At 50.5% G+C, this 26,202-nt stretch overlaps 2 protein-coding genes and 1 long non-coding RNA gene across 9 annotated transcripts in view; 2 read left to right on the top strand and 1 right to left on the bottom strand.

Annotated features, from left to right (window-relative positions):
• Positions 1-10,693, top strand: part of DMKN (dermokine) — a 16,643-nt gene extending 5,950 nt beyond the window's left edge. For 2 of the 4 annotated variants that reach the window (XM_017847595.1, XM_017847594.1), the window contains 3 exons: positions 1,675-1,722; positions 1,892-1,939; positions 4,530-4,568. In XM_017847595.1, coding sequence (XP_017703084.1) covers positions 1,675-1,722; positions 1,892-1,939; positions 4,530-4,556 — 123 coding nt within the window. In that variant the 3' untranslated portion in view covers positions 4,557-4,568. Of the gene's footprint in view, positions 1-1,674; positions 1,723-1,891; positions 1,940-4,529; positions 4,569-5,087; positions 5,145-5,482; positions 5,531-5,736; positions 5,843-7,072; positions 7,121-7,632; positions 7,705-9,022; positions 9,047-9,156; positions 9,205-10,374 lie in introns of those variants that run through there. The other 2 variants (XM_017847593.1, XM_017847596.1) reach the window with 2 other exon arrangements.
• Positions 10,694-10,726: 33 nt separating this feature from the next.
• Positions 10,727-14,812, bottom strand: LOC108512308 (uncharacterized). Of its 2 annotated transcripts, none has more exons than XR_001880562.1 (3): positions 14,768-14,812; positions 13,208-13,310; positions 10,727-10,871 (listed from the first exon to the last, which is right to left on the bottom strand). It is a non-coding gene; the product is annotated as an uncharacterized LOC108512308 (long non-coding RNA). The 2 variants fall into 2 exon arrangements; XR_001880563.1 differs by having other exon boundaries at positions 14,684-14,798.
• A 1,061-nt stretch (positions 14,813-15,873) lies between these two features.
• Positions 15,874-20,645, top strand: KRTDAP (keratinocyte differentiation associated protein). 3 transcript variants are annotated; one of them, XM_017847525.1, is made up of 7 exons: positions 15,874-16,055; positions 16,170-16,653; positions 19,141-19,179; positions 19,278-19,319; positions 19,496-19,540; positions 20,216-20,263; positions 20,503-20,645. In XM_017847525.1, exons 2-7 carry the CDS (start codon positions 16,591-16,593, stop codon positions 20,539-20,541), a joined length of 276 nt encoding a protein of 91 aa, XP_017703014.1. In that variant the 5' UTR covers positions 15,874-16,055; positions 16,170-16,590; the 3' UTR covers positions 20,542-20,645. The 3 variants fall into 3 exon arrangements, with proteins under 3 accessions (XP_017703014.1, XP_017703012.1, XP_017703013.1); XM_017847523.1 differs by having other exon boundaries at positions 16,170-16,683; XM_017847524.1 differs by lacking the exons at positions 15,874-16,055; positions 16,170-16,653 and adding an exon at positions 17,190-17,620.
• Positions 20,646-26,202: the final 5,557 nt, after the last annotated feature.

Here is a 26,202-nt window from a genome sequence, read left to right as displayed (position 1 = left end):
GGAGCCTCCCTCTCAGCGCTAGAGCCCAGGCCACTGCCAGGGAAGTGGCCCTGCCAGGCGAGTGGCCCTGCTAGGCGCTGCTTCTGCTTGCGGGGTCGCTCGCCAGGAAAATTGTATGTGGCATGTCCCCTAAAAGCATTCGCATTTCAGGGTAAAATGTTTGAATTATGTTGCAACCCTTTAAAATCATCGCTGATCATTATTGATTTCCTCAGGTATTTATTGTCACAATGTTAATCATGATGACCTCGCTCGGTATTAATGTGCATATTCCAACTAGTTCTTGCAGTGATTGATTGCACAATTATTTTAAGGGTTACCAGTTTTCCTAATGCCTCCTACTTGGCAGGAGTTTGGGTTGCATTTTTGCAGATACAGGGTGCAGTAGGTACACTTGTCCTCTGCCTTCCGGGTCAAAATCAGTCCAGTGTTTAAATCTCGCAGGCTACTTGACCTCCTTGCTCGCAGTTTTCATCCATAGTCTCAATAGGCCAACCTTATTAATCTTTTAGAGACTACTCACCTAATACAGGTGACTGTATTTTAAATATGGATGGAAGTTGGCTTGTGAGGAAATACATTTTTTTTAAAGGCAACCAACAAGTACTAGTTCTTTTTTTTTTTTTTTTTTTTTTTTTTTTGAGACCGAGTCTCGCTGTGTGGCCCAGGCTGGAGTACGGTGGCGCAATCTCGGCTCACTGCAACCTCCGCCTCCCGGGTTCACACCATTCTCCTGCCTCAGCCTCCCGGGTAGCTGGGACTACAGGTGCCCACCACTATGCCCGGCTAATTTTTTTTTTTTGTATTTTTAGTAGAGGCGGGGTTTCACCGTGTTAGCCAGGATGGTCTCGAGCTCCTGACCTCGTGATCCGCCCGCCTTGGCCTCCCAAAGTGCTGGGATTACAGGCGTGAGCCACCGTGCCCAGCCTCGAAAAAAATTTAAGATATATATTAAAAACACCACCAGCTCTATCATGTCATCTGTGTATCTTCAGGCAGGTCAGCTAACCTCTCTGAGCCTGAGCTTCCTCCGGTAAAATGAGGACAGTGAAGCCTGACTCACGCAGCCTTCAGTTACTGTACAGCTTTCTGTGTCACCACTAGACCAAGGTGTTGTGGAGTCCAGACTCTGGAGGCAGATGCTGCATAAGGCACGGTGCTTGGCGTGCCGTGGGACTACGCGCTAGCTAATCTCATTACTTGGGGTGTTTTGGGGACAGAACAGGGTGAAGGCAAGAGTCTGAATATTGAGATTCAGGGGACTGAGTGGGGTTCCATGGGAGCAAGCTATTCTAAGAAGACTTTCCTAGGTGAACTTTTAGGTGCTGTGTAAGGAAGAGAAGGCGGCTTTACAGAGAGGAGGACAGGAAGCCTGGACCGAGGTGGGGATGAAGCAATCCGGGGCAGGTTGACAGGTGGCAGGCATGATAGGATGCATAAGCCATGGACATCGGTCCCCCTTTTCCCCACCCAGGGGCAAGGGTCCAGCTGGGGCAGCAGAGGAGGTGACGCTGTTGGTGGAGTCAATACTGTGGTAAGTGGAGGCGACACTCCACCTTGGGCTGGGACCATGGTGTCACGCAATCCTCGCCTCCCCTCCTGCCACTCAGATCTCCCGCCTCTGGCTCACAAAGTGGCTTCTTCATCTCATCCCATTTCTCCTTGATTCCATAGAACTCTGAGACATCTCCTGGGATGTTTAACTTTGACACTTTCTGGAAGGTGAGTTCTGCGAGATGGCCCTGTTCACTTGCATTTGGAAAATCCCTGCCCTTGGCCCCACAGGCTGGGGTCCTCTTTCTAAACCAACAGTCAGCAGTGGCCCTTGACCTCTCTTGGCCAATTACCTTATGACTCAGTTTGGCCATTCTTCTTTTTGTTTCCTCCGCAGAATTTTAAATCCAAGCTGGGTTTCATTAACTGGGATGCCATAAGCAAGGTAAGGGCTGGAAGGCCTTGTGATCCCAATTTTCGTCGGAGAGGGGTATAGGGAAGAAAGCTAAACCTCTGCTCAGTGAGCTGGGGAAAGTGACGCTGGCTACTAAGGAAGCATTTAGGCCAGTGCTAAAAACAAAAACTAAACACACTGGGGGTGGAGGAGGGAGGACAGAGGATACCTGAAAAGACGGGGAGAATCTGGAGCAGTTGGGATTGAGGATGGGCAGAGGGCATGGGCTTCTTTGCTGCTTCAACACATAGACCCGAGCAGGTCCCGAACCTCAGTTTCCCGTTTGAGATGGGGAAGGTTGAGGGGAGCGTAGGTTGACTCCTAGAGGGTACACAGAATGAGGAGTAAGGTGGAGCTAAGACGCCCCGAGAGGATGGACACCCAGAGAAAGGAACCAGCAGTGGCCGAGAGCCTCACAGGTGACAGGCATTAGTCTCTCCCACACAAACAAAAACGCAGCTGGGGTCCAGAACCCCTCCCTCCTTCCTCCCTGCCCACACTTCCCTCTTGCAGGGGAACCCCTGGCTAGGCTGCTTTGATACCTGAGTAGCAGAGGCACCTCTGGAGGAGAGGGGGCTGGACTGGAAGGGAGGGGAGGAAGGACAGACAGCCCACACAGACACACCCCCGGCAGAAGCTGCGACTGGTGATGAGAGGATGGGTTTCTGAGCCACTATTTTTTTTTAGAATATGAATTAGTTTAAACATGGAGAGACTTCACATAATGATTTGGATTTTGGGTTTCTTTCAAAAACTTTGGCAACGCTAGGTTCCATTTCCACGGGATAGGGTTAGGCGAGAGCTGAGAAACAGCTGCTGCTTGGCCTAGGTAGGGTGTGTTGGGAATAGGTGGGAGGGTCACTCTCTAGTGGCCAGACTGTCCCTACCTGTCACAGTCATTTTAGCCACCCAACTGGCCCCTGTGAGCAGTGGAGTTTCTGGCCTTTAATGTAAAAGAAAGAAGACTGGGCTCAGGAAAATCGAAGTCTGACGTTTTAGGAAGAAGGTTGAGGAGACAGGAGAGTGCAGATGTTCCCGCCCAGCTACAGTGGATTCTTGTTCTGTGTTTCTTTCTCATTTATTTGTTTGTTTGTTTATTTATTTATTTATTTATTTATTTATTTATTTTTTGTGAGACCGAATCTCGCTTTGTCACCCAGGTTGGAGTGCAGTGGTTTGATCTCGGCTCACTGCAACCTCTCCCTCCTGGGCTCAAGCGATTCTCCTGCCTCAGCCTCTCTAGTAGCTGGGTTTACAGGTGCCCACCACCACACCCGGGTAATTTTTGTATTTTTAGTAGAGATGGGGTTTCACTATGTTGGCCAGGCTGGTCTCGAACTCCTGACCTCCAGTGATCTGCCCGCCTTGGCCTCCCAAAGTGTTGGGATTATAGGCGTGAGCCACTGCATCCGGCCTCTGTGTTTCATAGAGAATGGTTTCTGGTAGAAGCAAGACTCTTTCCTGGGTCACAGGGAACTGAGGGTCTGATGGGGAGCCGGGGCACATATAGATACTTCCCAGAGAGCCAGGACAGGCACCTTGCCATTTTTGCCCATCTAGGGCATCAGTCGAGGGAGTGATCGCAGTGAGGCAGGATTCATCTGGGCCAGCTCCTCAAGAGGCAGATCTCCTAGAAAGCGGGGTAGGGCAGAGGTGGGCAGGGGAGAGAATGGAGCCCCCCTCTCCACAGTGGGGTGAGGGAGCTGAGGACTTCAGACAGAGTGAGGAGGGAGCAGAGGGAAACGCAGTGTAATGTTCCTGACGAGGCAGGGGGTTCTCAAGCCCACGCGGGGATATCTGGGTTTGTTTGGATAGCGGGGCAAAAGGTCCCTGTAGATTTCTGGAGCAGGGGTCTTTTATACCCTTGCGTCAGCTCACGATGTACGGGAATTGCTATTCCTCGAGCTCTCTCTTTAGAGCCTGTTTCTGGCCAGATGCGGTGGCTCATGCCTATAATCCTAGCACTTTGGGAGGCCAAGGCTGGCGGATCACTTGAAGTCAGGAGTCTGAAACCAGCCTGGCCAATGTGGCCCATCTCTACTAAAAATACAAAAATTAGCCAGGTGTGGTGGTGTGCGCCTGTAGTCCCAGCTACTTGGGAGGCTGAGGCAGGAGAATCGCTTGAACCCAGGAGGCAGAGGTTCGGCAGTGAGCTGAGATCGTGGCCATTGCACTCCAGCCTGGTGACAGACGAGACTCCATTTCAGAAAAAAAAAAAAAAAAAAAAGGCCGGGCTGCGGTGCTCACGCCTGTAATCCCAGCCACTTTGGGGGCTGAGCAGGCGATCACAATCAGGGATCGAACCACCGCTGACCAACACGGTGAAACCCCGTCTCTACTAAAAATACAAAAACAAATTAGGCGGCCATGGTGGCAGGCAAAGCTGTAGTCCCAGGCTACTCTGGTAGGCTGTGAGGCAGCGTGAGAATGGCAGTGAACCCGGAGGCAGAGCTTGCAGTGAGCTGCAGATGGTGCCACCTGCACTCCAGCCTGGGCGACCAGGCTAGTGGACTCCGTCTCAAAAAAAAAAAAAAAAAAAAAAAAAAAAAAAAAAAAAAAGGGAACCTATTTCTTTGCCCAGGACCAGAGGAGCTCTCGCATCCCGTGACCTCCAGACAAGGAGCCACCAGATGGATGGGAGCCCCCTACTCCCTTCTTAAAACACCACTCTCTCATCACTAATCTCAGCCCTTGCCCTTGAAATAAACCTTAGCTGCCCTAAACTCCTGGTCTCTGCTCCTTTCTTACGTCTCCGCTGTTGTCCAGGGTGGTGTGGAAGGGGTGACTGCAGCCCACAGCTTTGGGAAATGGGACGGAGGAGGCCTGGCAGGTGGAAAGGGGATGCTCTGAGGCAGGTCCTAGTCTTGAGGTTTTGCTAGAATTAGGTTCTGCTGGAGGCTGGGGGACTTGGGATAGAGAACATTGTATGCTCTGGGACAGGGAGAGTTGGTTAGTGCCTCTCTCTCTCCCTGTGTTTCCAAAAATGGTTTTCTGGTGTCCCTAAAGACTCCCAGCTCCTCCCGTTCCAAACCTTAGTCACAATGACATTCTGAAGGCCGAGAAAGGGCAGTAGCAGGAGGAGGGGTGGGTGAGCGTGCCCAGGCTCTCTGCTAACCTGCTCACCCCCTTTCATCCACAGAACCAAGTCCCACCCCCCAGCACCCGAGCCCTTCTCTACTTCAGCCGACTCTGGGAGGTAGGAGAATTCTTGCTGTTTGAAGAATGGGGGCCTGGCCCTCCTGACGCCCCAAGCCTCCCTCAAGGCAGCCACCCTCTGCTCCCACCATCTGTCTCCAAACTCCTCCTCTTTTCATTTTTGAGACAGCTCATCCAAATCTTATCGCCCAAATCTTATCACCAATACCATCTCAAGTGCTGACACCCTCAATCTCCCACGTGCTTACCTTCCTCCAACCCCAAACCACACCCAAAAGCTCCTTCCTATCCGAGATCTGGAAACTACCCCAATTTGCTGCACAGACCACCCGCTGGGTTCTGCCTCCCCGGCCCACTCCGCCCTCCTTCTCCCTGCAGGATTTCAAACACAACACTCCTTTCCTCAACTGGAAAGCAATTATTGAGGTAAGGGGGGCAGGACTTCTCAGCTCTGGGAACAGGGTTCGGGGCCCTGGGCGAGCCGCTGACCCAGGTGTCTGTCCCAGTTTCCTCCCCTCCCTTCCCACTTTCCCAGGCTTTGTGCAATCCCAAGTGGGGGCGGGGTGAGAGGGAGAAGCTGTGAGTCACTGAGGAGCAGGGTGGGAGGACCTCCCTAGGATAAAAGCCAAGGCCAAGAGCTGGGGCTTCCACAAGCACATGAACATGAAGCTGGCCACTGCCTCTGCTCTGCTCCTGCTCCTGCTGGGCCTGGCCTGGACCCAGGGGAGCCACGGCTGGGTGGGTACCGCAGGGTGCGCAGGTGCGGGGAGAACGCGTTGTGGGGAAGAAGGGGCCTAGGCTGGGGCATGGGGAGGACAGCTGAGGGGGAATGGGAGGGCGGTATGCAGGGGTCAGGTCCCTGTCTAGTGGAGGCAGCTGCTGAGGGTCTGAAGACCTGGGTCAGGGAGGATGGGCTGGACCTCTGGACTGTGCCAAAGACCACACTCCAACTGTGCATGGCCAGTAGCCTTTGAGAAACAGGACCTGTGGTCACTGAGGTAAGGGCTGCCTGCTCCCGCGTCTACATGTGCCAAGTACATGAGGCTGGACAGGTGGGGCCCTGCGAAGGGGGAGGTCGACTTCAGCTGAGTGCGGTCATGCATGCGTGTGTGAACAGGGTGGCAGGTCGTCTGATGTTTCACGAAGAACCAGGATGCTGATCTCTAATTGTAACTAATTTAATTTTTAAGTGGGAGACCAAGCAAAAAATATCTGGTGGCCTGTGGTCAACTAGTTTGTGACCTCAGGGTTAGGGCTTGCAGTGGGGTTTAGGTTCAAGGTCAGGTATGGATAAGGCAGAGTTAATGCTGGAGTCAGGACTTCACTGTCACTTTCTATGTGTGTGTGGCGGGGCAGAGGGTCCAAGTGGAGAAGTCGTGATGACTTTTCAATGCTTAGAGTTTCTCCTCCTGTGCTGGGGCTGGGGGGTGTCCGGCGCATCTGCAGTGTCTTAAGTTGCTTTATCTGTTTTCTTGTATTTCTCTTTTTTTTTTTTTGCTTCCTGCAGCCCAGAGCTAACCTAAGCATGCAGCTTCTGCAGATAACAACCCCTCCTTCAAGCACCCTGTGGGGCATGGCATCGGTGTGCAGGGACTAAGGGCCTACGGGCATAGCAGCAGAACTTGGTGCAGGCAGAAGGCGAGCTGGGCTGCAGTGCCTGGGTCTGCCCCAGAGGAGCCTGCGTGGCTGCAGCTCACTTGTTCTAGCTCAGTCTCAGGCTGGAGCTGCCAACTCTCCCAGGGCATGGGTGGGGAAGGAGTTGACAAACCTGGTTCTCTCCCTGGCTCCCAACGCTGAGTGTGGAAATCTGTCTTCTATCTATCTGGGCCAACAGCTTCTCCAGGCTCACTGCCTTCTCTATAGGTAGCACGTGGAAAGGGTGGGGTGAGGGAGAAACTGGGGCTCTGGAAGCCCGGCAAGGCCCGCACGACTGTGGAGGCAAGAACTGTGGCCCCTTCTTCCTTTCAGGGTGCAGACGCGTCATCACTGAAGAAACGTGCAGGCGGCGCCGATCAGGTGAGTCTCTGTCTCTGTCCTCAGGTTCCCCTGCAGGGCCCTTGGTCCCCCTTGGCCTTGCTCCCAGGTCTGGGCAATCTGAAATTCTCTTTGCCGCCCCCCCCCCCACCATTCAATGGCGTTCTCAGCCAGGTGCAGGCTGGTAGGAGGTGGCAGCTGTAACTTCCAAGGTGAGACATCTACCACGGACCCACCGGGTTAGGTTCTGGAGCTTCTTTTCTTGGTCTCCTACCCTTACCTCCCAAGTAACACTTGAAGAGTTGGGAGAGGTCTTGAGGGCAGGGGGAGGAGGAGGAGAAGGTGGTGGCCATTTGGGCTAGGACAGTAAAGGCAGGTGAGGGTGTGGGCCCTGGCTGGCTGGAGGAGATTCTATAAAAGAAAACACGTGACACGAGGGGAGAAGGCAGGCATTTTAAGAAAGGTTCGGTCCAGGCAGCAGGGTGGGATGTTTATTCCAGAGCAAAATGGCCTTATTCCGTCTGTTCTAACCCCCACGCCCACTTCTTCCACAGAACTACAATTATAACCAGCATGCGTATCCCACTGCCTATGGTGGGCAGTACTCAGTCAAGACCCCTGCAAAGGTGAGACCTGCAACCGCCCTGTCTTCCCACTGGGGCTCTGCATGGGGATGGGGAGAGAGGCTTTCACTGCCCGGGTCTTCTCAATTGGTTGCCTGAGGCTGGATCCCGCTCTCTTTGAGTCCAGGCCTCCCCACCCTTTTGCAAGGGAGACTTGGGTTCCCTGAGACAGTTTGGAAGTGAAAGGCAGGAGGGTTCAATGCTCCTCACACACACCCAGTCAGAAAAGGTTAAAAAGGAGCAGCAGCAACAGAGAAAACTGAACCAACACCCTCTCCAAGAAGAATATAGGCTCTAAAAACTCATGACACCGGCCAGGTGCAGTGCCTCACGCCTGTAATCCCAGCACTTTGAGAGGCCAAGGCGGGTGGATCACGAGGTCAGGAGTTCAAGACTGCCTGGCCGACATGGTGAAACCCCGTCTCTACTAAAAACACAAAAATTAGCCGGGCATGGTGGTGTGCGCCTGTAGTCCCAGCTATTTGGCAGGCCGAGGCAGGATAATTGCTTGAATCCAGGAAGTGGAGGTTGTAGTGAGTTGAGATTGCGCCACTGCACTCCAGCCTGAGCAACAGAGCAAGACTCCGTCTTGAAAAAAAAAAAATCATGACACCTGCAAAACACACGAGCAGCTCTTCCTCACAGGTTCTCTCTCTGTGGACGTTTTTTGGGGAAGATGGAATGGAGGGCAAGGAAAACAGACTAGCGCTTAGGGGCCAGCCAGGGAATGGATGGTTGGTGGGAAAATGGATGCTTTATTCCACAAAGGAAATGAAAGGAAAAAATACGTGAAAATGTGGTTTCATTCTGTTGCAATGAAAGCCATCTCATAACATCAGTAAATGAATATGCTAAGTACAAATTGGGCTGACAAAGCGACAGCAGACTGGGTAGTTCCATCTCTCACGACAATAAAGTCCTCGCCCTTGGGGAGTGGACCTTCCACTGAGAGAAACTACAGGCCGGTGAGAGGAGGGACATGCAGCTTCTACTGCCTGTGGCTTCCACTCTGCCGGGTTATCTGTGGTCAATGTCTACCCACCTGGCAGGCCGAAGGGAGGCCTATCCTCTTTTGACCCCCTTGGTCAGTACGTGCCCAGGAATCATGTTCAATATCATCTTGGATCTAGTGCACTTAGGATGGCAAATGTGCTGTGAAACCAACTCCACAGTCTGAGTGTTCACAGTCAGACTGGAAAACCTTGGTGATAGCCCTGGTGTGAGCCTGCCCTTGCCGCTGGGCCCTTCGTGAGCCCGGAGGCCATGGCAGGGTACAGGAAGGCCATGAGCCCCACATCACTTTCCTTTGATCTTTTCGCAGGGGGGAGTCTCGCCTTCTTCTTCGGTGAGTATGGGGGCCTGATCTTCATCTGGCTGGAGAGAGAAGGGGCCTGAGGCCAGAGGGTGTGCAAGGGACCCTGTGGTGACCACTCAGACTTTCTCTTTTTCCGGCAGGCTTCCCGGGTGCAACCTGGCCTGCTGCAGTGGGTGAAGTTTTGGTAGGTGAGTGTCAGAGTGGGCTGCACCAGGCCACATGGGAGCGGATGCACAGTCACCCCAGGGCAGGGCCAGGATCTTGGTATATCCTCAGATCTCAGTGGGCAGCGACATGAAGTCAGGTATGCTCTGCGTGGACGCTCTCAAGGTGTTAAGGCAGAGGGGAGCTCATGGTGGGGTGTGGAGAAAGACCCATAATAAAATGATCTAGGGCCGGGTGTGGTGACTCATGCCTATAACCTCTGTGCTTTGTGAGGCTGGGGTGGGAGGATCACTTGAGGCTGGGAGTTTAAGACCAGACTGGGCAATATAGCAAGACCCCATCTCTAAAAAAGCAAAACAAACCACAACAAACCATTCCAGCCTGGGAAACATGGCAAAACCCCGTCTCTCCTAAAAATACAAAAAATTAGGCAGGTGAGATGGTGCATGACTGTAATCCCAGCTACTCTGGAGGCCGAGGTGGGAGAATCACCTGAGCTTGGGAGGTTGAGGCTGCAGTGAACTGCGATTGCACCACTGCACTCCAGCCTGGGCAATCAGAACGAACCGACAAACAAACAGAAAGATTAGCCGGGCATGGTGGCACACGCCTGTCGTCCCAGTTACTTGAAGGCTGAGGCAGAACGATCGCTTGAGCCTAGGAGTTCAAAACTGCAGTGAGCTATGATCACACCACTGCACTCTACTCTGGGCAACAGAGGGAGACCCTGTCTCTAAAAAAAGAAAGAAAGAAAGACAGAGAGAGAGAGAGAGAGAGAGAGAAAGAAAGAGAGAAACAAAGAAAGAGATAAAAGAAGAAAGAAAATGACCTAGGACCATTAGAAAGCACCCTAAGGTGGGACCACATAGGCACAGCTCTGAGAAGAGAAGACGGTGTTCTAGATGGAGCACAGGGACCAGGATAGAGATGTTGCAGGGGAACTGTAGAGAAAAGAGCCTCCTGGTGGAAAGGTTCAGAGGCAGGACGCAGCGAGGCTGTAGGGGCGAGAGGTGATAGCTTAGCTCAGCAGAACCACAAACTTTGTTTTAGGTGAAGCAAAAGTGAGGGGCACCACAGGTGAACAGGTTGGACAGCAAAAGAATGGTGGGCACCCAGACGCTGGGTGAAAAGATGCCCCGTTTCCGCAGGCTTAGGAATGGCCACATGCTACCATTTGATTTTCTTTCTTCTAGGCAATTTCTTCCAACCACCACTGAGGCCCCGAAAAGCACTGGTAGTCAGGGAGCTCCTCTCCTTGGCCCCCAGCCTGTACCAGCCCTGGCCCGGCTGCTGCACCTCTGTTTCCTAGGCTGGGGACCCAGCTTGCGTCTCCTTGTTTCCTCCTACTGCACTGTGGTGCTTCAGTGACCACCAGCCTCGTCGGATACACGAGCATCTTTCTCTACCTGCTCCCTTTTGTGATCTGAAGTCACTGTGACAGTTCTCCAGGAAAGAGGAGCTTCCTACTTTTGAGTCTCTCTGTGGAAATAAAACATGAATCTTGTTTCCCTATGAGTTTCTCAAATTTTATTCTTTAATGCTATGTTGATGGCCTGGCTCAGGGAGGATGGAAGAGTGATTCAGGGGCAGCTAATCTGCCTGAAACTGGTATAAGGCACAGAGGCCGAGAGAGATGAGACCTGGGTTTTATTTCTGACAAGCAGCCTGCATCGTGCATCAGTTTCCTCATCTGTTAAAAAAAAAAAAAAAAATCATCACCCAATCTATATCTGAATACCGAGGTGGGTGGTGTTTTTTTTTTTTTAAGACTGAGTCTCGGCTTGGGCGACGGCGGCTCAAGGCGCTGTAATCCCAGCACTTGGGGAGGCCGAGACGGGTGGGCATCACGAGGCAGGAGATCGAGACCATCCTGCGGCTTAACACGCGGCTGAAACTCTGTCTCTACTAAAAATAAATACAAAAAACTAGCCGGGAGACGGTGGCGGGCCACCTGGTTGGTCCCAAGCTGCTCGGAGCGCTGAGGCAGGAGAAGCGCGCTTAAACCCGGGAGGCGGAGCTTGCAGTGAGCTGAGATCCGCGCCACTGCACTCCAGGCGCTGGGCGACTAGAGCCAAGACTGCGTCTCAAAAAAAAAAAAAAATAAAAGAAAGACTCAGTCTCACTCTGTAGCCCAGGCTGGAGTGCAGTGGCACGATCTTGGCTCACTGCAACCTCCGCCTCCTGGGTTCATGCAATTCTCCTGCTTCAGCCTCCTGGGTAGCTAGGATTACACACATGCTCCACCACAACTGGCTAATTTTTCTATCTTTAGTACAGACGAGCTTTCACCATGTTGGCCAGGGTGTTCTCGAACTCCTGACCTCAGGTGATCCACCGGCCTCGGCCTCCCAAAGTTGCTGGGATTACAGGCGTGAGCCCCCATACGCGGCTTGAATACTGTTCTTTTTGCACTTGAAGCAGCCACAGGTGTTTTGGCAGCCTGGAGAAGCGACAATGGAACTATTCAAGTCAGGAGGCAGGGGGAAAGAGGTTGTTCAAAGCGGGAGGTCAGTCCCAGAAGGTCAGGAAGAGGGCAGGAAACAGGAGCAAGCTGCTGGTAGAGATTGTGCTTCACCACCTGGATAGGCTGCCGTGGGATGGGGGTGTGGCTGGGGAGAGGCGCTTAGGAAGTTGGGGGCACTGGATCTAACCCAGGGCCTTATCACAGGCACCGTCCTGTGTTTCCAGGATACAGAGGGAGGGAGGCAGAACACTTCCACCCCATCACTGTACCAATGAAACAGGAGAGGCTGCCGCGCAGGCTGAGCCAGGCTTATTCCACGCTGAGGAGCCCTTGGGACGGGGCTGGGGGTCTGCAGTTGGAGCCCCAAGCCTCACCAAGCTGGTCCAACATGTCCGGATTAAGGATCCCCCACCCCTTTGTCCCCCTGGCATCCCTGCAGGGGACAGGAAGTAAAAGGTGGACAGGAGGAGCCCTGCCAGCCTAAGTGACTCCCTCCCAGGTTTGAGTTCCCTGAGGGCATGGCCCCCATCTGTCTAGGTCACTCTCCACCCACAGGACAGGCACAGGGCCTCACACAGTGGATGTATACGTGAAAGAAACTCGGCCCAAAACTGACTTGAGGAAACCAAGCTGACCCAGTCCGCCTGCCTGGGAGAAGGCTCGGCCGCTCTTCCGCTCCGCCTCACTTCTCTCCTGGGTCCTGAAACCCTGACGCTGGTTTGTACGGTTCAACGCCGTAGGAGAGCCTTGCAGTACCTCCTGAAGGCCACAAGGGGGAGAGCGCGGGGCTGTCCCAGGGAGGACGCTCCATCCTGGCTGCACAGGGAGCTTCCCGAAGCGTGGGTTGGGGTGGAAACCCGCGGGGAGCTGAGGTCTCCTCAGCCCAGTCCCTGAGGCACCGGGAGACGCGGAGGTGAGCTTGGTTCTTGGCTCGTGGGGTGTTCTTGGCCCAAAGAGCTGAAAGCAGTTCTTGAAAGCTTAGAGTGACACCAGAGGCAGGCTAAGGTCCCCTGGCATAAGGGTCCCTCCAACTAAGGGTGGGTACCCCTTTCTGCTTTCAGGGCTCCTCCAGTGACCTCCTGAAGCCCCAACTTCCATCTTATTCCTTAGATCCTATTCTTCTACAATGCCCAGGAAGCAGCCCCTGCTCAGAACCTACCACCAGCTTCTCATTAGCCCTGGAATAAAAGCCCCATTCCTCACCACGGCTCTGTGCGATGGGCCTGGCCTCCCTCTCTAAGGTCCCTCTGGGCCTACTGGCACAGGCCAGCAGGGAACGTGGGCGGCTGTTACCAAGGTCTTCAGAAAGCCAGAGCTTCGTTTGCTTTTAGGACTCATTTCAAATTTCCCTCCCTGCACCACCTTTTTAAATTTGTATTTTAATAGAGATGGGGTCTTGCCATGTTGCCCAGGCTTGTCTGGAATTCCTGGGCTCGAGTGATCCTCCTGCCTCAGCCTCCTAAAGTGCTGGGACTACAGGTGTGAGCCACTGCACCAGACCCTCAGGCCATCGACCAATGAAGCCCTGTCAGCATCATATGGCCCCGTTTTCTTCGCAGCACCTGTCCTTCTCTGAAGTCATCTTGTTTGCGTGTCTATTTTTTGTTGCATTATGATGTCTCCTTCGCTAGGATGTGGACTCCGTAGGGCAGGTCTTTTGTCCATCTGTAGTCCCCAGCACCAAGAGTAAAATAAATATTTACAAATTAGCCAGTGGAGAGAGGGATTGGGATTAAGTGAGACCAATCCAGGAAGACTTCCTGGGAGAGGTTTAAGCACAGGGCATATAGTGTGGGTGGCAAAGGAAGAAACCAGACCTGCTGGTGGATGAGGCTGCTTTCTTGGGTGTGACAACCCTGACGAAGGGAGGAAGGGATGGGACAGGGATGCCCTGAGTTCTGCCCCCTAATACTCCACACCCCAGCCCCCTTTCTCTCCCAGGATTCCTGGCTTTCCACCTAGTGTTCGCCAAGGCCCCGAAAACCCAGTGTCTATCTCTTGGAATCCCCACTCCCTCCCTAGACCCAAGAGGCTGGCTACCAGGCCCTAGGTGTGTCTCACAATGGGGCAATCGGGGCTGGGCCTCGCCTCCTACCCACACTCAAGTTCTGGCAGATTTGGGGTGGGGTGGGGGCAGGCCTGTGGGAAAACAGGGGTTTACTGGTATTCTCAGTGAGGGAGCTAGGAAGTCAAGCCGACCTGGAGATGTGATGTTGCAGAGCCAGTCTCTGCGGCTGCCTGACTCCATTAACCCTCCGTGATTCATCCAAAGCTGAGCTGCATATCGGGCAGATTTTCCTGCCACCCATCACCTGAACTGCTGGGACCCTCTCCCAGGGAGAATCTCCTGCCCCTCTCTTCCCCCATCTGCCCAACCCAACTCAGGGACACAAAGTACTGAGGCAGCGTCGATGGAGGAAGTGGGAGGAGTCTGGAGAGAGACACTGGCTTCTAAAGCTAGCACAGCAAAAATCATGTCAAGATGGAACTAGCTGGGCGCTGTGGCTCACTCCTGTGATCCCAGCACTTTGGGAGGCCGAGGCGGGGGGATCACTTGAGATTAGGAGTTTGAGACCATCCTGGCCAACATGGTGAAACCCCATCTCTGCTAAAAATACAAAAATTAACTGGGTGTGGTGGTGCATGCCTATAACACCAGCTACAGCTACTCAGGAGACTGAGACGGGAAATCACTTAAACCTGGGAGGTGGAGGTTGCAGTGAGCTGAGATCATACCACTGCACTCCAGACTGGGTGACAGAGCAAGACTCTGTCTCAAAAACAAAAAACGAACAAACAAACAAACAAAACCCCAAAAAATTACCCTCAGAAAATCTACCAGGAAGGTGCCAAGTGGAAACAAATCGTGAGTCCAACACAGACAGCTTTTTTGTCCAGCATAGGAACAGAATTTCTTTGGTTGAGCACACAAAGTAGTTGGCCTGTGTTTAGAGGCACGATACAAAAAGTACCTATTTTTAAACACCAGAATGTTGAACACTAGAGCCAGAACCAGAACCCTGTCTGTAAACACATACTTGGTGTGGTAAGATGATTATACTACTGGAGGCATCTGGAAATTGAGGCAATCACAGGTTCATTCGGGGACTGATGCCACTAACCTTAGTTCTTCATTTTCATTTTGTCAAGAGCGTGCAGTTTGATTTATTTAAATGAATGCACCTATGCTTGGGGCTGCCACCTCTGATGGTGCAGGCTATGCATCACAAAGGACACTGTAAAGGGGACCTGTGGGGGTTTGATGCCGTCTGCTCCCCACTCTCAGGGCATAGGTCTAATTCACACAGGGTGTTACAAGGGCTGTAACACAGCCTGTCCAGCATAGAGAGGAGCAATACAGGTTTAGGCTCTGGAAGCTCAGCGTTCTAATGCTGGTCTTATCACATTCTGGCTGTGTGACCTGGGGTGAGTTATTTAACCTCTATATGCTGTGGTTCCCCGGCCTATAGAATGTGAGTAATTATAGTACCCACCTGTGTCAGAATCACTGGGACATTTCAATGAGATCACGTATTTGGAGCACTTAGTACAAGGTCTGCCACATAGTAAGCCTCAGTAACTCAGCTAACATTCTTATTAATACCGTGAGGTGGAGAGGAAAATATAGGGAGGGCAATTTATCATCAAAGGACAATCACAGACTAGACTCTTGAGCCAAACAGAAGACGGCGTTGGATTGTTTGATGCTCTAGATCACCCAGCCCAAAACTGGCGCTGGGTCCCCCCACCCGTCTGTCAAATCATAGCTGATTACCCAACATCAGTTCTCTTTTGTCTGATTCTTCACTCCTGGAGTTGACCCTATGCAGGTGGAACGGTGGCTAATGAGCTTTTTCAGTCACTGTTCATTAATTAGTAAGATTCATTACACAGAACTTGTGTCCTCCAGAAAACCTTTTGGGAGGTGCCCCACCCACCTCAGTCATTCTCTAACTCGTCCCTTCCAGGAGCACCAACTCTGTGACATCTACTACTGCATGGCCATCTGGGCTAAGGGAGTGTTCTCCGAGCAGTGCTCACTCAGGTAGCTCTGCGAAGGGGAAGCTGCCATTATAAAATCAGAGGAGGCTGTAGAGGGGCAGGATGTCTGGGACTGGCATGTGGGGGCAGCGTGAGGATGGAGCCGAGGTGCCCAGCTTCTGGGGTTCGTAAAGGTTGTTCATGGACGCCGTCCAGCCCTCCCACCCAGGGCCGCCGCCACCGTGCATTGCATCAGGTTGGGTTGATAAGGTCTTGCTTTGCCCTGGCAGCGCCGGTCCATGTCCCAGCCCCTCCCTGTTACAGCAGGAGCCGGTTTGGCCACCTGAACTTCACTGTGGAGAAGGCTGCTTGACTAGGACGTTGTGTCACAGTGAGGTGATCCAACTTCCAAACCGGAGGTGGGACAAGGTGGGTTAGGGCAATGACATGGAGTGGGCACTCCAAGTTCAGGGTACCTGGATCCCATCTCCAACTGGGCACCCTAAGACCTGTTTTTTGTTTCCCTGTTCCTTGTCATCTTAGCTCAAGACAGTCGTTTCTCTGAAGACCCAAGAGTAAAAGACAGGCAGTTGGAAAATGGAAAGGTTCAGCCCCATGGAAGAAAAATGTACACTGTGGCAGAAGGATGCTTGAATACTAAGTCTAACATATCCAATCTGACTAATGCTGACTCCACCTGGATTCTGTGTGAGCCATGGTACTAGGGGGATGTAAAGCTGATCAAGATACAGCTCCTGACCTCAAGGAACTTGATATTCTGAAAGGGAAACAAGGCAAGAACATGACTTACTTAGATGCAATGCTAGAGACATACAAACGAATGAATATGGGAATTCTGTGAAAGGAAAGGTGTGGAGAGACGGACTGGGCATGGCAGGAAAAATCCGGGAAGCTTCATCCAAGAAGAGTGCTGGGTTCTGAGAACTGGAGATGAGAGAAGGCCATGTTAGGAATAAGAAACAGCATGGCCAGATTCTTGGAAGAGGGAAAAAGAAGGATACAGTTGGTAAGGAGTCCAATTTGGTCAGAATGTGAGGTATGTACAAAGGGAGTAATGGAAGAAGTTATAAAGGTGGGTTGAGTTCAGAGCACGGACCGCCTTCACTGCCAAGCTAAAGAGTTTACATATATTTTGGTAGGGTGAAAAAACGGCCTGAATTAGTGTGGAGCACGGTCTCATACCTGTAATCCCAGCACTTTGGGAGGTCAAGGCAGATGGACCACTTGAGTCCAGGAGTTTGAGGCCAGCTTGGGCAACATGGCGAGACATCTTCATCTCTACAAGAAAATTAAAAAAAAAACTCCAACGTCTCTACAAGAAAATAAAAAAAAATTAGCTGGATGAGGTGATGCATGCCTCTAGTCCCAGCTACTAGGGAGGCTGAGGTGGGAGGATTGCTTGAGCCTGGGAGGTCAAGGCTGCAGTGAGCCACGGTCACCTCACTCTACTCCAGTCTGGGCAACGAGTGAGAGCCTGTCTTTAAAATAAAAAAAAAAAAAAAGGAAAATAAAAAAAAAAAGCCTGAATTCTAAGGGAGGAATAGGGATATAAGGAAAAGAGACAAAGACAAAAGGAGAGGTTGCTTGGGTACCACTGCCAATCCCCCGGAGGGACAGGTTCAACCTGTCTCTGTCTCAGCCCCATCTGCATGAAGAGACCCATTGCAGTCTCACCTTCCACGTGCCTGGGGCAGAATGCGAATTGAGAAATCCAAGGCAAATGAGGAACAGTCCATGCCTCCCCCTCCCAGAGCCCCGGGGGTGGGCGACAGGCTCTGAGGATGAGTCAGTGGGGTGGGGACCCCATTTCTGTGCTCATCTGCCTCCTTGGGAATATAAAGAGCAAGCACTGAGGCCCCGCCTCAGAGCACCCCAAACTTGATGCCATGAAGATCCCGGTCCTTCCTGCCGTGGTGCTCCTCTCCCTCCTGGTGCTCCATTCTGCCCAGGGAGCCACCCTGGGTGGTCCTGAGGTGAGCATGTCACCTGCATTTTTATTCTTATACATGTTACCCACCTACCCCTCCATCTCTCTACCTTCTGTCCATTCCTGGCTAGATGGCTCTTAGTTTTGGATTCTGGTGGGGGCTGAAGGAGCTGGGGCTCAGAGGAAGGGAGGAGGGAACAGAGCATCCCTGGGGAGACATCTGGGACAGAGATGCTCCTCTTTCTGGAAGGGATGGTGAAGTGTGGGGAGGCTCATGTACTGAACCCTGGGAGGAGACAGGACTGAGTGGGTGGTCTGGGTTCAGACGATCTCCACCGTGGGCCCTCAGAGTGTTCACCCATTCTGTTCTAGCTGCACACATGCCTGGGGACGTGCAGGGGAAGAGGGGGAACTGGAGAACGGCAATGGGAGACAGAGCAGCTCCAAACCCAGGCCTGCGTCCACATGGACAGCAGGTGGAGAGGGTGGAGCAAAGTGAAAAACTAGCTAGTGCTGCCTGCAGCTGACTTAACTCTAGGAGGAGTGGGGCTGGGGTGTTCTGGAGACACCCCTGCTTAGCCCCTCTTTGCTTTATTTGTGCCCCTGTGAGCGGTACCCTGGTGACGGGTGGTTCCTCACTGTCTCTGGAGTGCAGACCACAGTGAGAATCTTTACCATCCAGTCCTCAGCCAGAAAGGAATCCTGATGCCTGCTCTGGATTTAAAAGTCTAAGACAGGGGCACAGGCTCAGCGGCTGACGACCGAGCCAGTGGTGTCACTGAGCTGGGGGGCTGTTGGGGCCTCAGGTGAAGGGGGACTGACTTCCCCAGTCTGAAAGTGCAGCTTTCACACTACCTGACACCATGGAGTGGGAAGACGTGCCTAGAATTTTAAAATTTTTAGGGGAAACTAGAAATCTGGATGAATTTATGAATTCTTACTAATTCAAACTGTCTAATTCAAACCAAAAAACAAATGAGCCAAATTTTTATGAGATCTGAGCATCTGGATCCAGCCTGCGGGCTCCGAGTTTGGCTCTGTCCTGGGGAGGACACGATGGGGCACACTGAGGCCTGGGGTGGGGTCCCCATCGAGGGGGGTAAGGGAGCCTCCAACAATAGTGGCGATAAAGCCACAAGCAAAGCAACCTCGATCAGTGAGAGGCAGGCGGTTCACCTCAGCAGCTGGGCTCCCACCTGCACAAGAATCTTTCCCACCCAGCTGTATGGACGGAGCATGAGTGTCTCCACAACACCCCACCTCTTAGAATTAAGCTGACTGCAGGACAGCACTAGCTAGTTTTTCCCGAGAGGAATGCTCGGCTCCAGGCTTTCTGCCTGCTGCCCATCATGACACTGCTTACATTTACCATTCTCCAACTCCCCCTCCTCACCCTGCACATCCACCAACCATGTGCGCAACGGGAATGGAGACCGTGGTGGATAACAGGCTGCGTTCTTTCGGGGACTGGCCTGTGGATGGAGGCAGAGCTGGCAGACAGGGATGTGGGTGAGGGCCCTGGCATCACGTGACCACCTGCCTCTTTTCCTCCCTTTCCCTTTCTAGGAAGAAAGCACCATTGAGAATTATGCGTCACGACCTGAGGTAAGCCGTCTGTTTTCCCCGGCCCTCCAGCCATGAGTCTGTCCTTTCTCTCTTTGTGCTTCTCAGCAACTTTCCTAACATCCTGCTTTTCCGCCTAGGCCTTTAACACCCCGTTCCTGAACATCGACAAGTTGCGATCTGTGAGTACGCTTCTCTGGTGCTGTCCCCATGAATACCTTCATTACAGAGGGGATAAATGCCTTGGTAGAGAGCTTGCAAAGCTGCCACGGTTCCTTCACCTTCTCCAAAGGGCTGGGGGCTAAGCTCTGGCCTCTCCTGGAGCTGACCTGCTTCTGCTGTCCCTCTTCCTCCACAGGCTTTTAAGGCTGATGAGTTCCTGAACTGGCATGCCCTCTTTGAGGTGAGTGCTCGGGCACCTCTTGCCCTCCTCGGGTGCCTGCCGTCATCCCAGGGTAGTGGCAGCACATTTTGGCTTTAAATGTACGGATTGGTTCCTGAGCTCTGGGAGGGAGTGACTGCCCTGCTTGGATGCTGCCCAATGGGCTGTCAACCGAAGAAAGCTTCCCCCGGCACCTGTCCTGGCTTCCCATGTTTTCCTAAGATGGTGGTGGAGGAGCAGAGCCCCAAAGACAATTGCAGAAGAGGAAGAGCCTAATCGGTCAAGATTTTATTTGAATCCCCTCATCCTCTATGGAAAAACTGAGGCTCACCCACACTTAGAAGGCAAAGTCAGTGACAGAGCTGGGGTCCACATCTCCTGACTGCACTGACTTCGCATGTGGCCTCATGCGAATGCCTTCAGCTCCCTCGGCCTCAGCTTCCTCTGTGATGTGGGGATGACAATCCCACCACAAAAGGTTGCTGTAAAAACCCACTGAAATCGTGCTTGTAGAGCAGCCCGTGCAAGGCAGACACAGAATAAGGCGTCAGGAAATATTAGCTCTTGATAAAGTAATGACAAAATAATAACATTATTGTTACTATGGTTACTGTGGGAGTTCATTAAGGGAATGCTTACTGATCCATGCCCGGCTGACCTGCAGCACATCACTCTCTTTCTCTTTCTTTCTTTTAGTCTATCAAAAGGAAACTTCCTTTCCTCAACTGGGATGCCTTTCCTAAGGTAAGAGGTGCGGGCATTAGGAGGATATTGGGGGTAAGGGAAGAAGCAGAGGATATGAAAGAGAGAGTGGGGACAGGGAGAGGAGGATCAACCTTCTCACCAAACTGAAGGGAGATCTTAACTACTACATATAGAGGAGAATGGGAACTCACATCGAGGCAGAAATTCCTTTCCATCTGTGCCATCCTATACTGGGCACCCAGGGGTTCCCCATCTAACCCTGACCCCTCTCCCTCCAGCTGAAAGGACTGAGGAGCGCAACTCCTGATGCCCAGTGACCGTGACTTCCACTGGGAGAGGGGGCGAGCGTGAGCGCTGATTCTCAACCTACCATAACCCTTTCCTGGCTCAGGAACTCCAATAAAATGTTTTCCATCCAACAGCTCCTGTATCTGTGTCTCTGTCCTCCTACTGGGCTTTACAAAGGAGTTAAGATGGAATGGGTCCCAAGGCTGGTAGGTAGAAATCTTGACTTCCACGAGGAGAGTAAGTAGGGAGACAGGAGGAAATAGAAAGGGCACATCAAGGTGGCAAGAGACCTCCTTGTGTCTTAGCTCCTTAGTGTTGACTGGGATCCTTGAGGAGCATGAAGCTATGACTTGCTTAGTAAGATGCTCAAGAAATTTCTAAACCAAAAAGTAACTGAGACAGGTCTCATTCTTTTGAGGGGGAGCTCCTGGACCCAGAAAACTGTCCTGTTGGTTTGAGCAATAAAGACAGCTCAAACTAATGCCAAGCACTGATAGATTTGTCAGAGGTCAGGGTCACCTCCACTCAGAGGCCATTCGTTGGTTGCCAATTTGTAACCCAAAAAGTATCTGAGACAGGTCTCAATCAATTCAGAAGTTTATTTTGTCAAGGTTAAGGACAATGCCCGGGAGAAAAAGTACAGAATCAGAGGAACAGTCTGTGGTCTGTGCCTTTCTCCAAAGATGATTTTGAGAGCTTCAGTATTTAAAGGGGAAAAGCGGGGAAAGAGGGAGGCTATGGTCACATTACTGAATCCACATGTTATAAGAGAAAAGGAGCAGGTAGGGGAATAGTCCATTATATATTTGTCTCATGCTCAGTAAATCCAGCACTTTACATAAGATATGGTGAACATAGAGTAGCTATCTGTTGAGATAGTTAACTTTTCACCTGTAGCTATCTGTTTAGGAACAAAAGGAAAGGCAGCTTCTGGCATGTCTCAGCTTTCAGATGATCTTTTTGCCTTTCGATAGAGTGGATTGGGGTCCCAAATTTTTATTTTCCTTTCACAAATCAAACCTGCTCCCTGAACTGTTGGCATCTCACCCTACCTACCTTCGGAAAACCTGATTCCCTTTGTAGTGGCGATTTTGTATAACAGAGCTATCTGAAATCCAAGGTTCAGGACTCAGCTTAAATCACATGAGCCCATCTGAAATCCTTTTTTGGCATTAGGTAGGCTCTAAATAAAGAAAACTAGCAGTGTGACCCTGAGTTTCTTTCTAAGCCTCTGTTTCTTTATCCATGAAATGAGTATGGAAATAAATAAGAATGATAACCACCCTGTGGTGTTGTTATGAAGGTCAAATGAGATAAGTATGTAAAGCTCCTTGCACACAGCCAGCCATACAGTAGATAATGTATTGCTACTCCCCCTGTTTCAACCAGAGAGCTGCCACAATGATCCAGATTCACTCATTCACTCACCCATCCATCCATCTACCCATTCATCCATCCATCCACCCATCCACCCATCCATCCATCCATCCATCCAACCGTCCATCCACCCATCCATCCATCCACTCACCCACTCCCCTATCTACCCATCCATCCATCCACCCATCCACTCATCCACCCATTCATTCACCCATCCACCCACCCCTCCACCCATCCATCCATCCACCCACCCCTCCACCCATCCATTCATCCATCCATCCACCCATCCACCCATCCATCCATCCAACCGTCCATCCACCCATCCATCCATCCACTCACCCACTCCCCTATCTACCCATCCATCCATCCACCCATCCACTCATCCACCCATTCATTCACCCATCCACCCACCCCTCCACCCATCCATCCATCCATCCATCCATCCATCCATCCATCCATCCATCCACTGCAACGATCTTGAAACATGAAATAGGTTTAGTTTTGTTTCCTGTAGATGTATTTTTCTATGACCCAATTTGTGTACTTAAAATACTAAACTAGTTGGAATTATTTCTGGTTTCTCTTGAAAATTGGGAAAATTAGAGAACAGTGGACCTGTGACTGACTTAAAGCCAAGTAGCAGCTGCCCTCTTTACATAGGACATGGCTTCCAGGGAAGTTTCTACTTGGCAAGCTTCACTTGTTTACATTGCCTTTGGCCTTTATAAGCAACTGAGTTTGTAAACCATGAACTGCAGTTTAATTGAGGAAGTGCACTACAAGGGAAATTAAACTTGGTTCCTACTTTCAAGGCACTTACAGACCAGGTGAATAAGACATGTAAATGTTCCTGGCCGGGCACGGTGGCTTACACTTGTAATCTTAGCACTTTGGGAGGCTGAGCCGGGTGTATCACTTGAGGTCAGGAGTTCGAGATCAGCCTGGGCAATATGGCGAAACCCCGTCTCTACTAAAAACACAAAATTAGGTGGGCGGATCACATGAGGTCAGGAGTTCGAGACCAGCCTGGCCAACATGATGAAACCCCATCTCTACTAAAAATACAAAATGAGCCGGGTGTGGTGGTGTATGTCTGTAATCCCAGCTACTCAGGAGGCTAAGGCACGAGAATTGCTTGAACCCGGGAGGCGGAGGTTGCAGTGAGCCAAAATTGGGCCACTATACTCCAGCCTGGATGACAGAGCAAGACTCTGTCCAAAAAAAAAAAAAAAAAAATGTTGCTTATGCTCTTCCTTCCAAATACACACAGAGAGGAAAGTATAAATGGGATGACCACAGAGAAGAAACTAATGGACACTGGTGATAATGCCAATCAATCAATGAAATACTTAGTGAAGATTGGGCCGGCGCCGCGGTGGCTCAGCCTGTAATCCAGCCACTGTTGGGAGGCGAGACGGGCGGATCACAAGGTCAGGAATCGGACCATCCTGGTTAACATGGTGACACTCCGTCTCTACTAAAAAATAAAACAACTACCGGGCGATGGTGGTGGGTCGCCTGTAGTCCCAGCTACTCGGGAGCTGAGGCAAGGAGAATGGCGTAAACCGGCGGGAGGCGGAATTGCAGTGAGCCGAGTATCCGCCACTGCCTCAGCCTGGGCGACATGCGAGACTCCGTATTAAAAAAAAAAAAAAAAAAAGATACTTAAGTGAAGATTGTGTACTCACAAACAGGTGATAGGAAGGGAGTACATGGAATGAAGGGGAGGTGCTTAAGGGACACCCGTCTAGTGACTAGGTTTTAGGGGAGGGGAGTAAACATCCCCCAAGGGGGAACTAGGAAGATCAAGGATACGCAAGTTTGAAAGTTGTGCCTTGAAGATAAGACAGTAGTTCTCAAAAGTTGTGGTCCCAGGCTGGCAGCATAGATCCCCTGGAACTGAAAAGAAGCAATTCTTGGGCCTCTTCCACAGATCTTAGTAAATGCGAAAACCATGGTGGGGCCAGCATCTTTTGTTAACCTTCCTTAACAGTCTTGGTTCGCTAAAGCTGAAAAGAACCACTTCAAAAAAGGAAAGTCACAGACTTTAAGTTAACCAGAATGCAGGAATAGTAGTTTTGCCCCTTAGACGGAAAGAAAGATCCCATGATTTGATAGGAGAGTGGGCACACAGGGAGATAAGCGGGGTGAAAGAAGCACCCTATAAATCATGTTTTCATTTCTTCCTTTAAAACGTAACTTTATACACACTTACGTGTGTTTTGTATTCATTATAAAATAACATATTGATTAAAAGCCAGAGGCACTTAACATATTGCCGAGTGCTGAAGAATTCAGAAAGTCAAGAAACAATTGGAAGAGATAGGCATTTTGAACAAAGAAAGAACAAAGTGATTGTAGACAAGCTGTTTAACACGTAGTGGACAGATGTAATGCTTAGATCATAGTGAAATTGAAAATTGCCACAAACATGGGTCAGGCCATTCAGAGGATTTCATAGAATGGGACCACAGCAGCCTTGTCTCCCCGAGGACGACGCTGTGCACGGATGAGGAAGAAGCCAGGGGAGTAGTCACTTTATTTTTATATTTATAAAAACAACACAAAATACATTTTTCTTTTTTTTTATTTTATTTTTATTTTATATTTAATTCTAGGGTACATGTTTGCATAAGTGCAGGTTGTTTACATAATGAAATAACTTGGTGCCATTGTTGGTGGGCTTGCACCCCATCACTCCGTCAGCACCCTTCATTCCATTCATTTTATACCAGGTAATACTCCATGCATCCCTCCCCCCTTCCCCCTCCCCATGAATTAGGCCCCGGTGTTGGTTGATGTTTTTTCCTTCCCGGAAGTTTTCAGTTGATCTCATCTGTTCAGATTTTTTTTTTCCCACTTATTGAAAGTGAGAATGCGGTGGTTTGGTTTTTTTTTCTGTTAAAAAGTCGGCAACACAGTCTTTTCTGGAGAGGAATTGTGGAGAAATAGAACACTTTTTAACACGTTTTGGGTGGATTGTAAACAGTTTTCCAACATTAATGGAAAGACAGTATGCGGATTTCTCAAGGATCTAGAAACTTTAGAATGTACCATATGAAAACCAGCCATCCCACTACTGGGTATACCCAAAGATTATAAGTATGGCTTTTGCTATAAGCACTGCACTACGTAACACACGTATGTTTATTTCCTTTTCTTTTGAGATGGAGTCTCACTCTGTTGCTCAGGTTGGAGTGCAGTGGTGCAGTCTCAGCTCACTGCAACCTCAGCTTCCCAGGTTCAAACGATTCTCCTGCCTCAGCCTCCCAAGAAGATGGGATTACATCTTCTACATGGGTGCCCGCCACCATGTTTGGCTAGTTTTTGTATTTTTGGTAGAGATGGGGTTTTGCCACATGGGCCAGGCTGGTCTTGAACTCCTGACCTCAGGTGATCCACCTGCATTGGCTTCCCAAAAGTGCAGGGATTACAGGTGTGAACCACCATGCCTGGCCAACAAATGCATCTTGTATGGACACTATACCACCTGTTCAATAGGACCTAGAGATACACACTGAGCTATGAAACAATCTCCAAGATAGAGTAAAATGAAAAAAGAAAGTGGCAGATCATTATGCTGCCATGTGGTTAAAATAAAGATATGGTATAAATATATGCTATTATCTGCATATTATCTGCTATTATCTGGAATAAAACTTGAGAAGTAACAGTGATCACTTTTGGAGAGTTAGATACTTTCACTGTGTACCCCTTTGGATTTTATGAACAAAAATATTTTACCATGTGCAAATTACATATTTAAAAGAATAAATTAAAAATCAAAACTCTCTAGTAAAGCAAACAAACACCAAAAACCCTTTGCATTGTAAAGTGGTAGGGCCTAGTCTATGCACTGACCCAGAGTAGGTGCCTCTTAACTGAGTGAATGAAACTGATTTCTCACATTTACCACACCCTTTTGCTACTCAGAGTGTGGTCCCCAAGCCAGCGGCATCAGCATCACTTGGTGCTTGCTTGCTAGAAATACAGAAGCTCTGCTCATCCAGAGCTAATGAATCAGAATTTTAACAAGACCCTTGCCCCAGGATGATTGACATGTGGAATAACGTTTGAGAAGCACGGCCTTAGGCATGATATTGAGTGCTATGCAGAAGACCTTCAAGGAGTTATGATTCAGTTGATGCTTACAACAAAGGAAGCACACAGGGAGAAGGCACTAGATACCGTAGAACGATATGTTTAAATCTGACAGAAGGGAGGAGATAGTTTTGCACCAGGGTAAGAAAACTAGGGAAAGTAACTTTGAGTCCGGCATTCATAAATGAACTAAAAAAAAAAAAAAAAAAAAA

The sequence above is a fragment of the Rhinopithecus bieti genome, unplaced genomic scaffold, assembly GCF_001698545.2.
Source record: "Rhinopithecus bieti isolate Rb0 unplaced genomic scaffold, ASM169854v2 scaffold_28066, whole genome shotgun sequence".
Lineage (NCBI taxonomy): Eukaryota > Metazoa > Chordata > Mammalia > Primates > Cercopithecidae > Rhinopithecus > Rhinopithecus bieti.
Note: the sequence above shows the minus strand (reverse complement) of the source record. Positions and strands in the feature narration are given on the sequence as shown.

Coding starts and splice junctions, on each gene's coding strand:
- KRTDAP (XM_017847523.1), top strand. CDS start 16,591: ATGTTAGGAATAAGAAACAGCATGGCCAGATTCTTGGAAGAGGGAAAA. Junction 16,684..19,140: donor CAATTTGGTCAGAATGTGAG/GTATGTACAAAG, acceptor TTCCCTTTCTAG/GAAGAAAGCACCATTGAGAA. Junction 19,541..20,215: donor ACTGGCATGCCCTCTTTGAG/GTGAGTGCTCGG, acceptor TCTTTCTTTTAG/TCTATCAAAAGGAAACTTCC.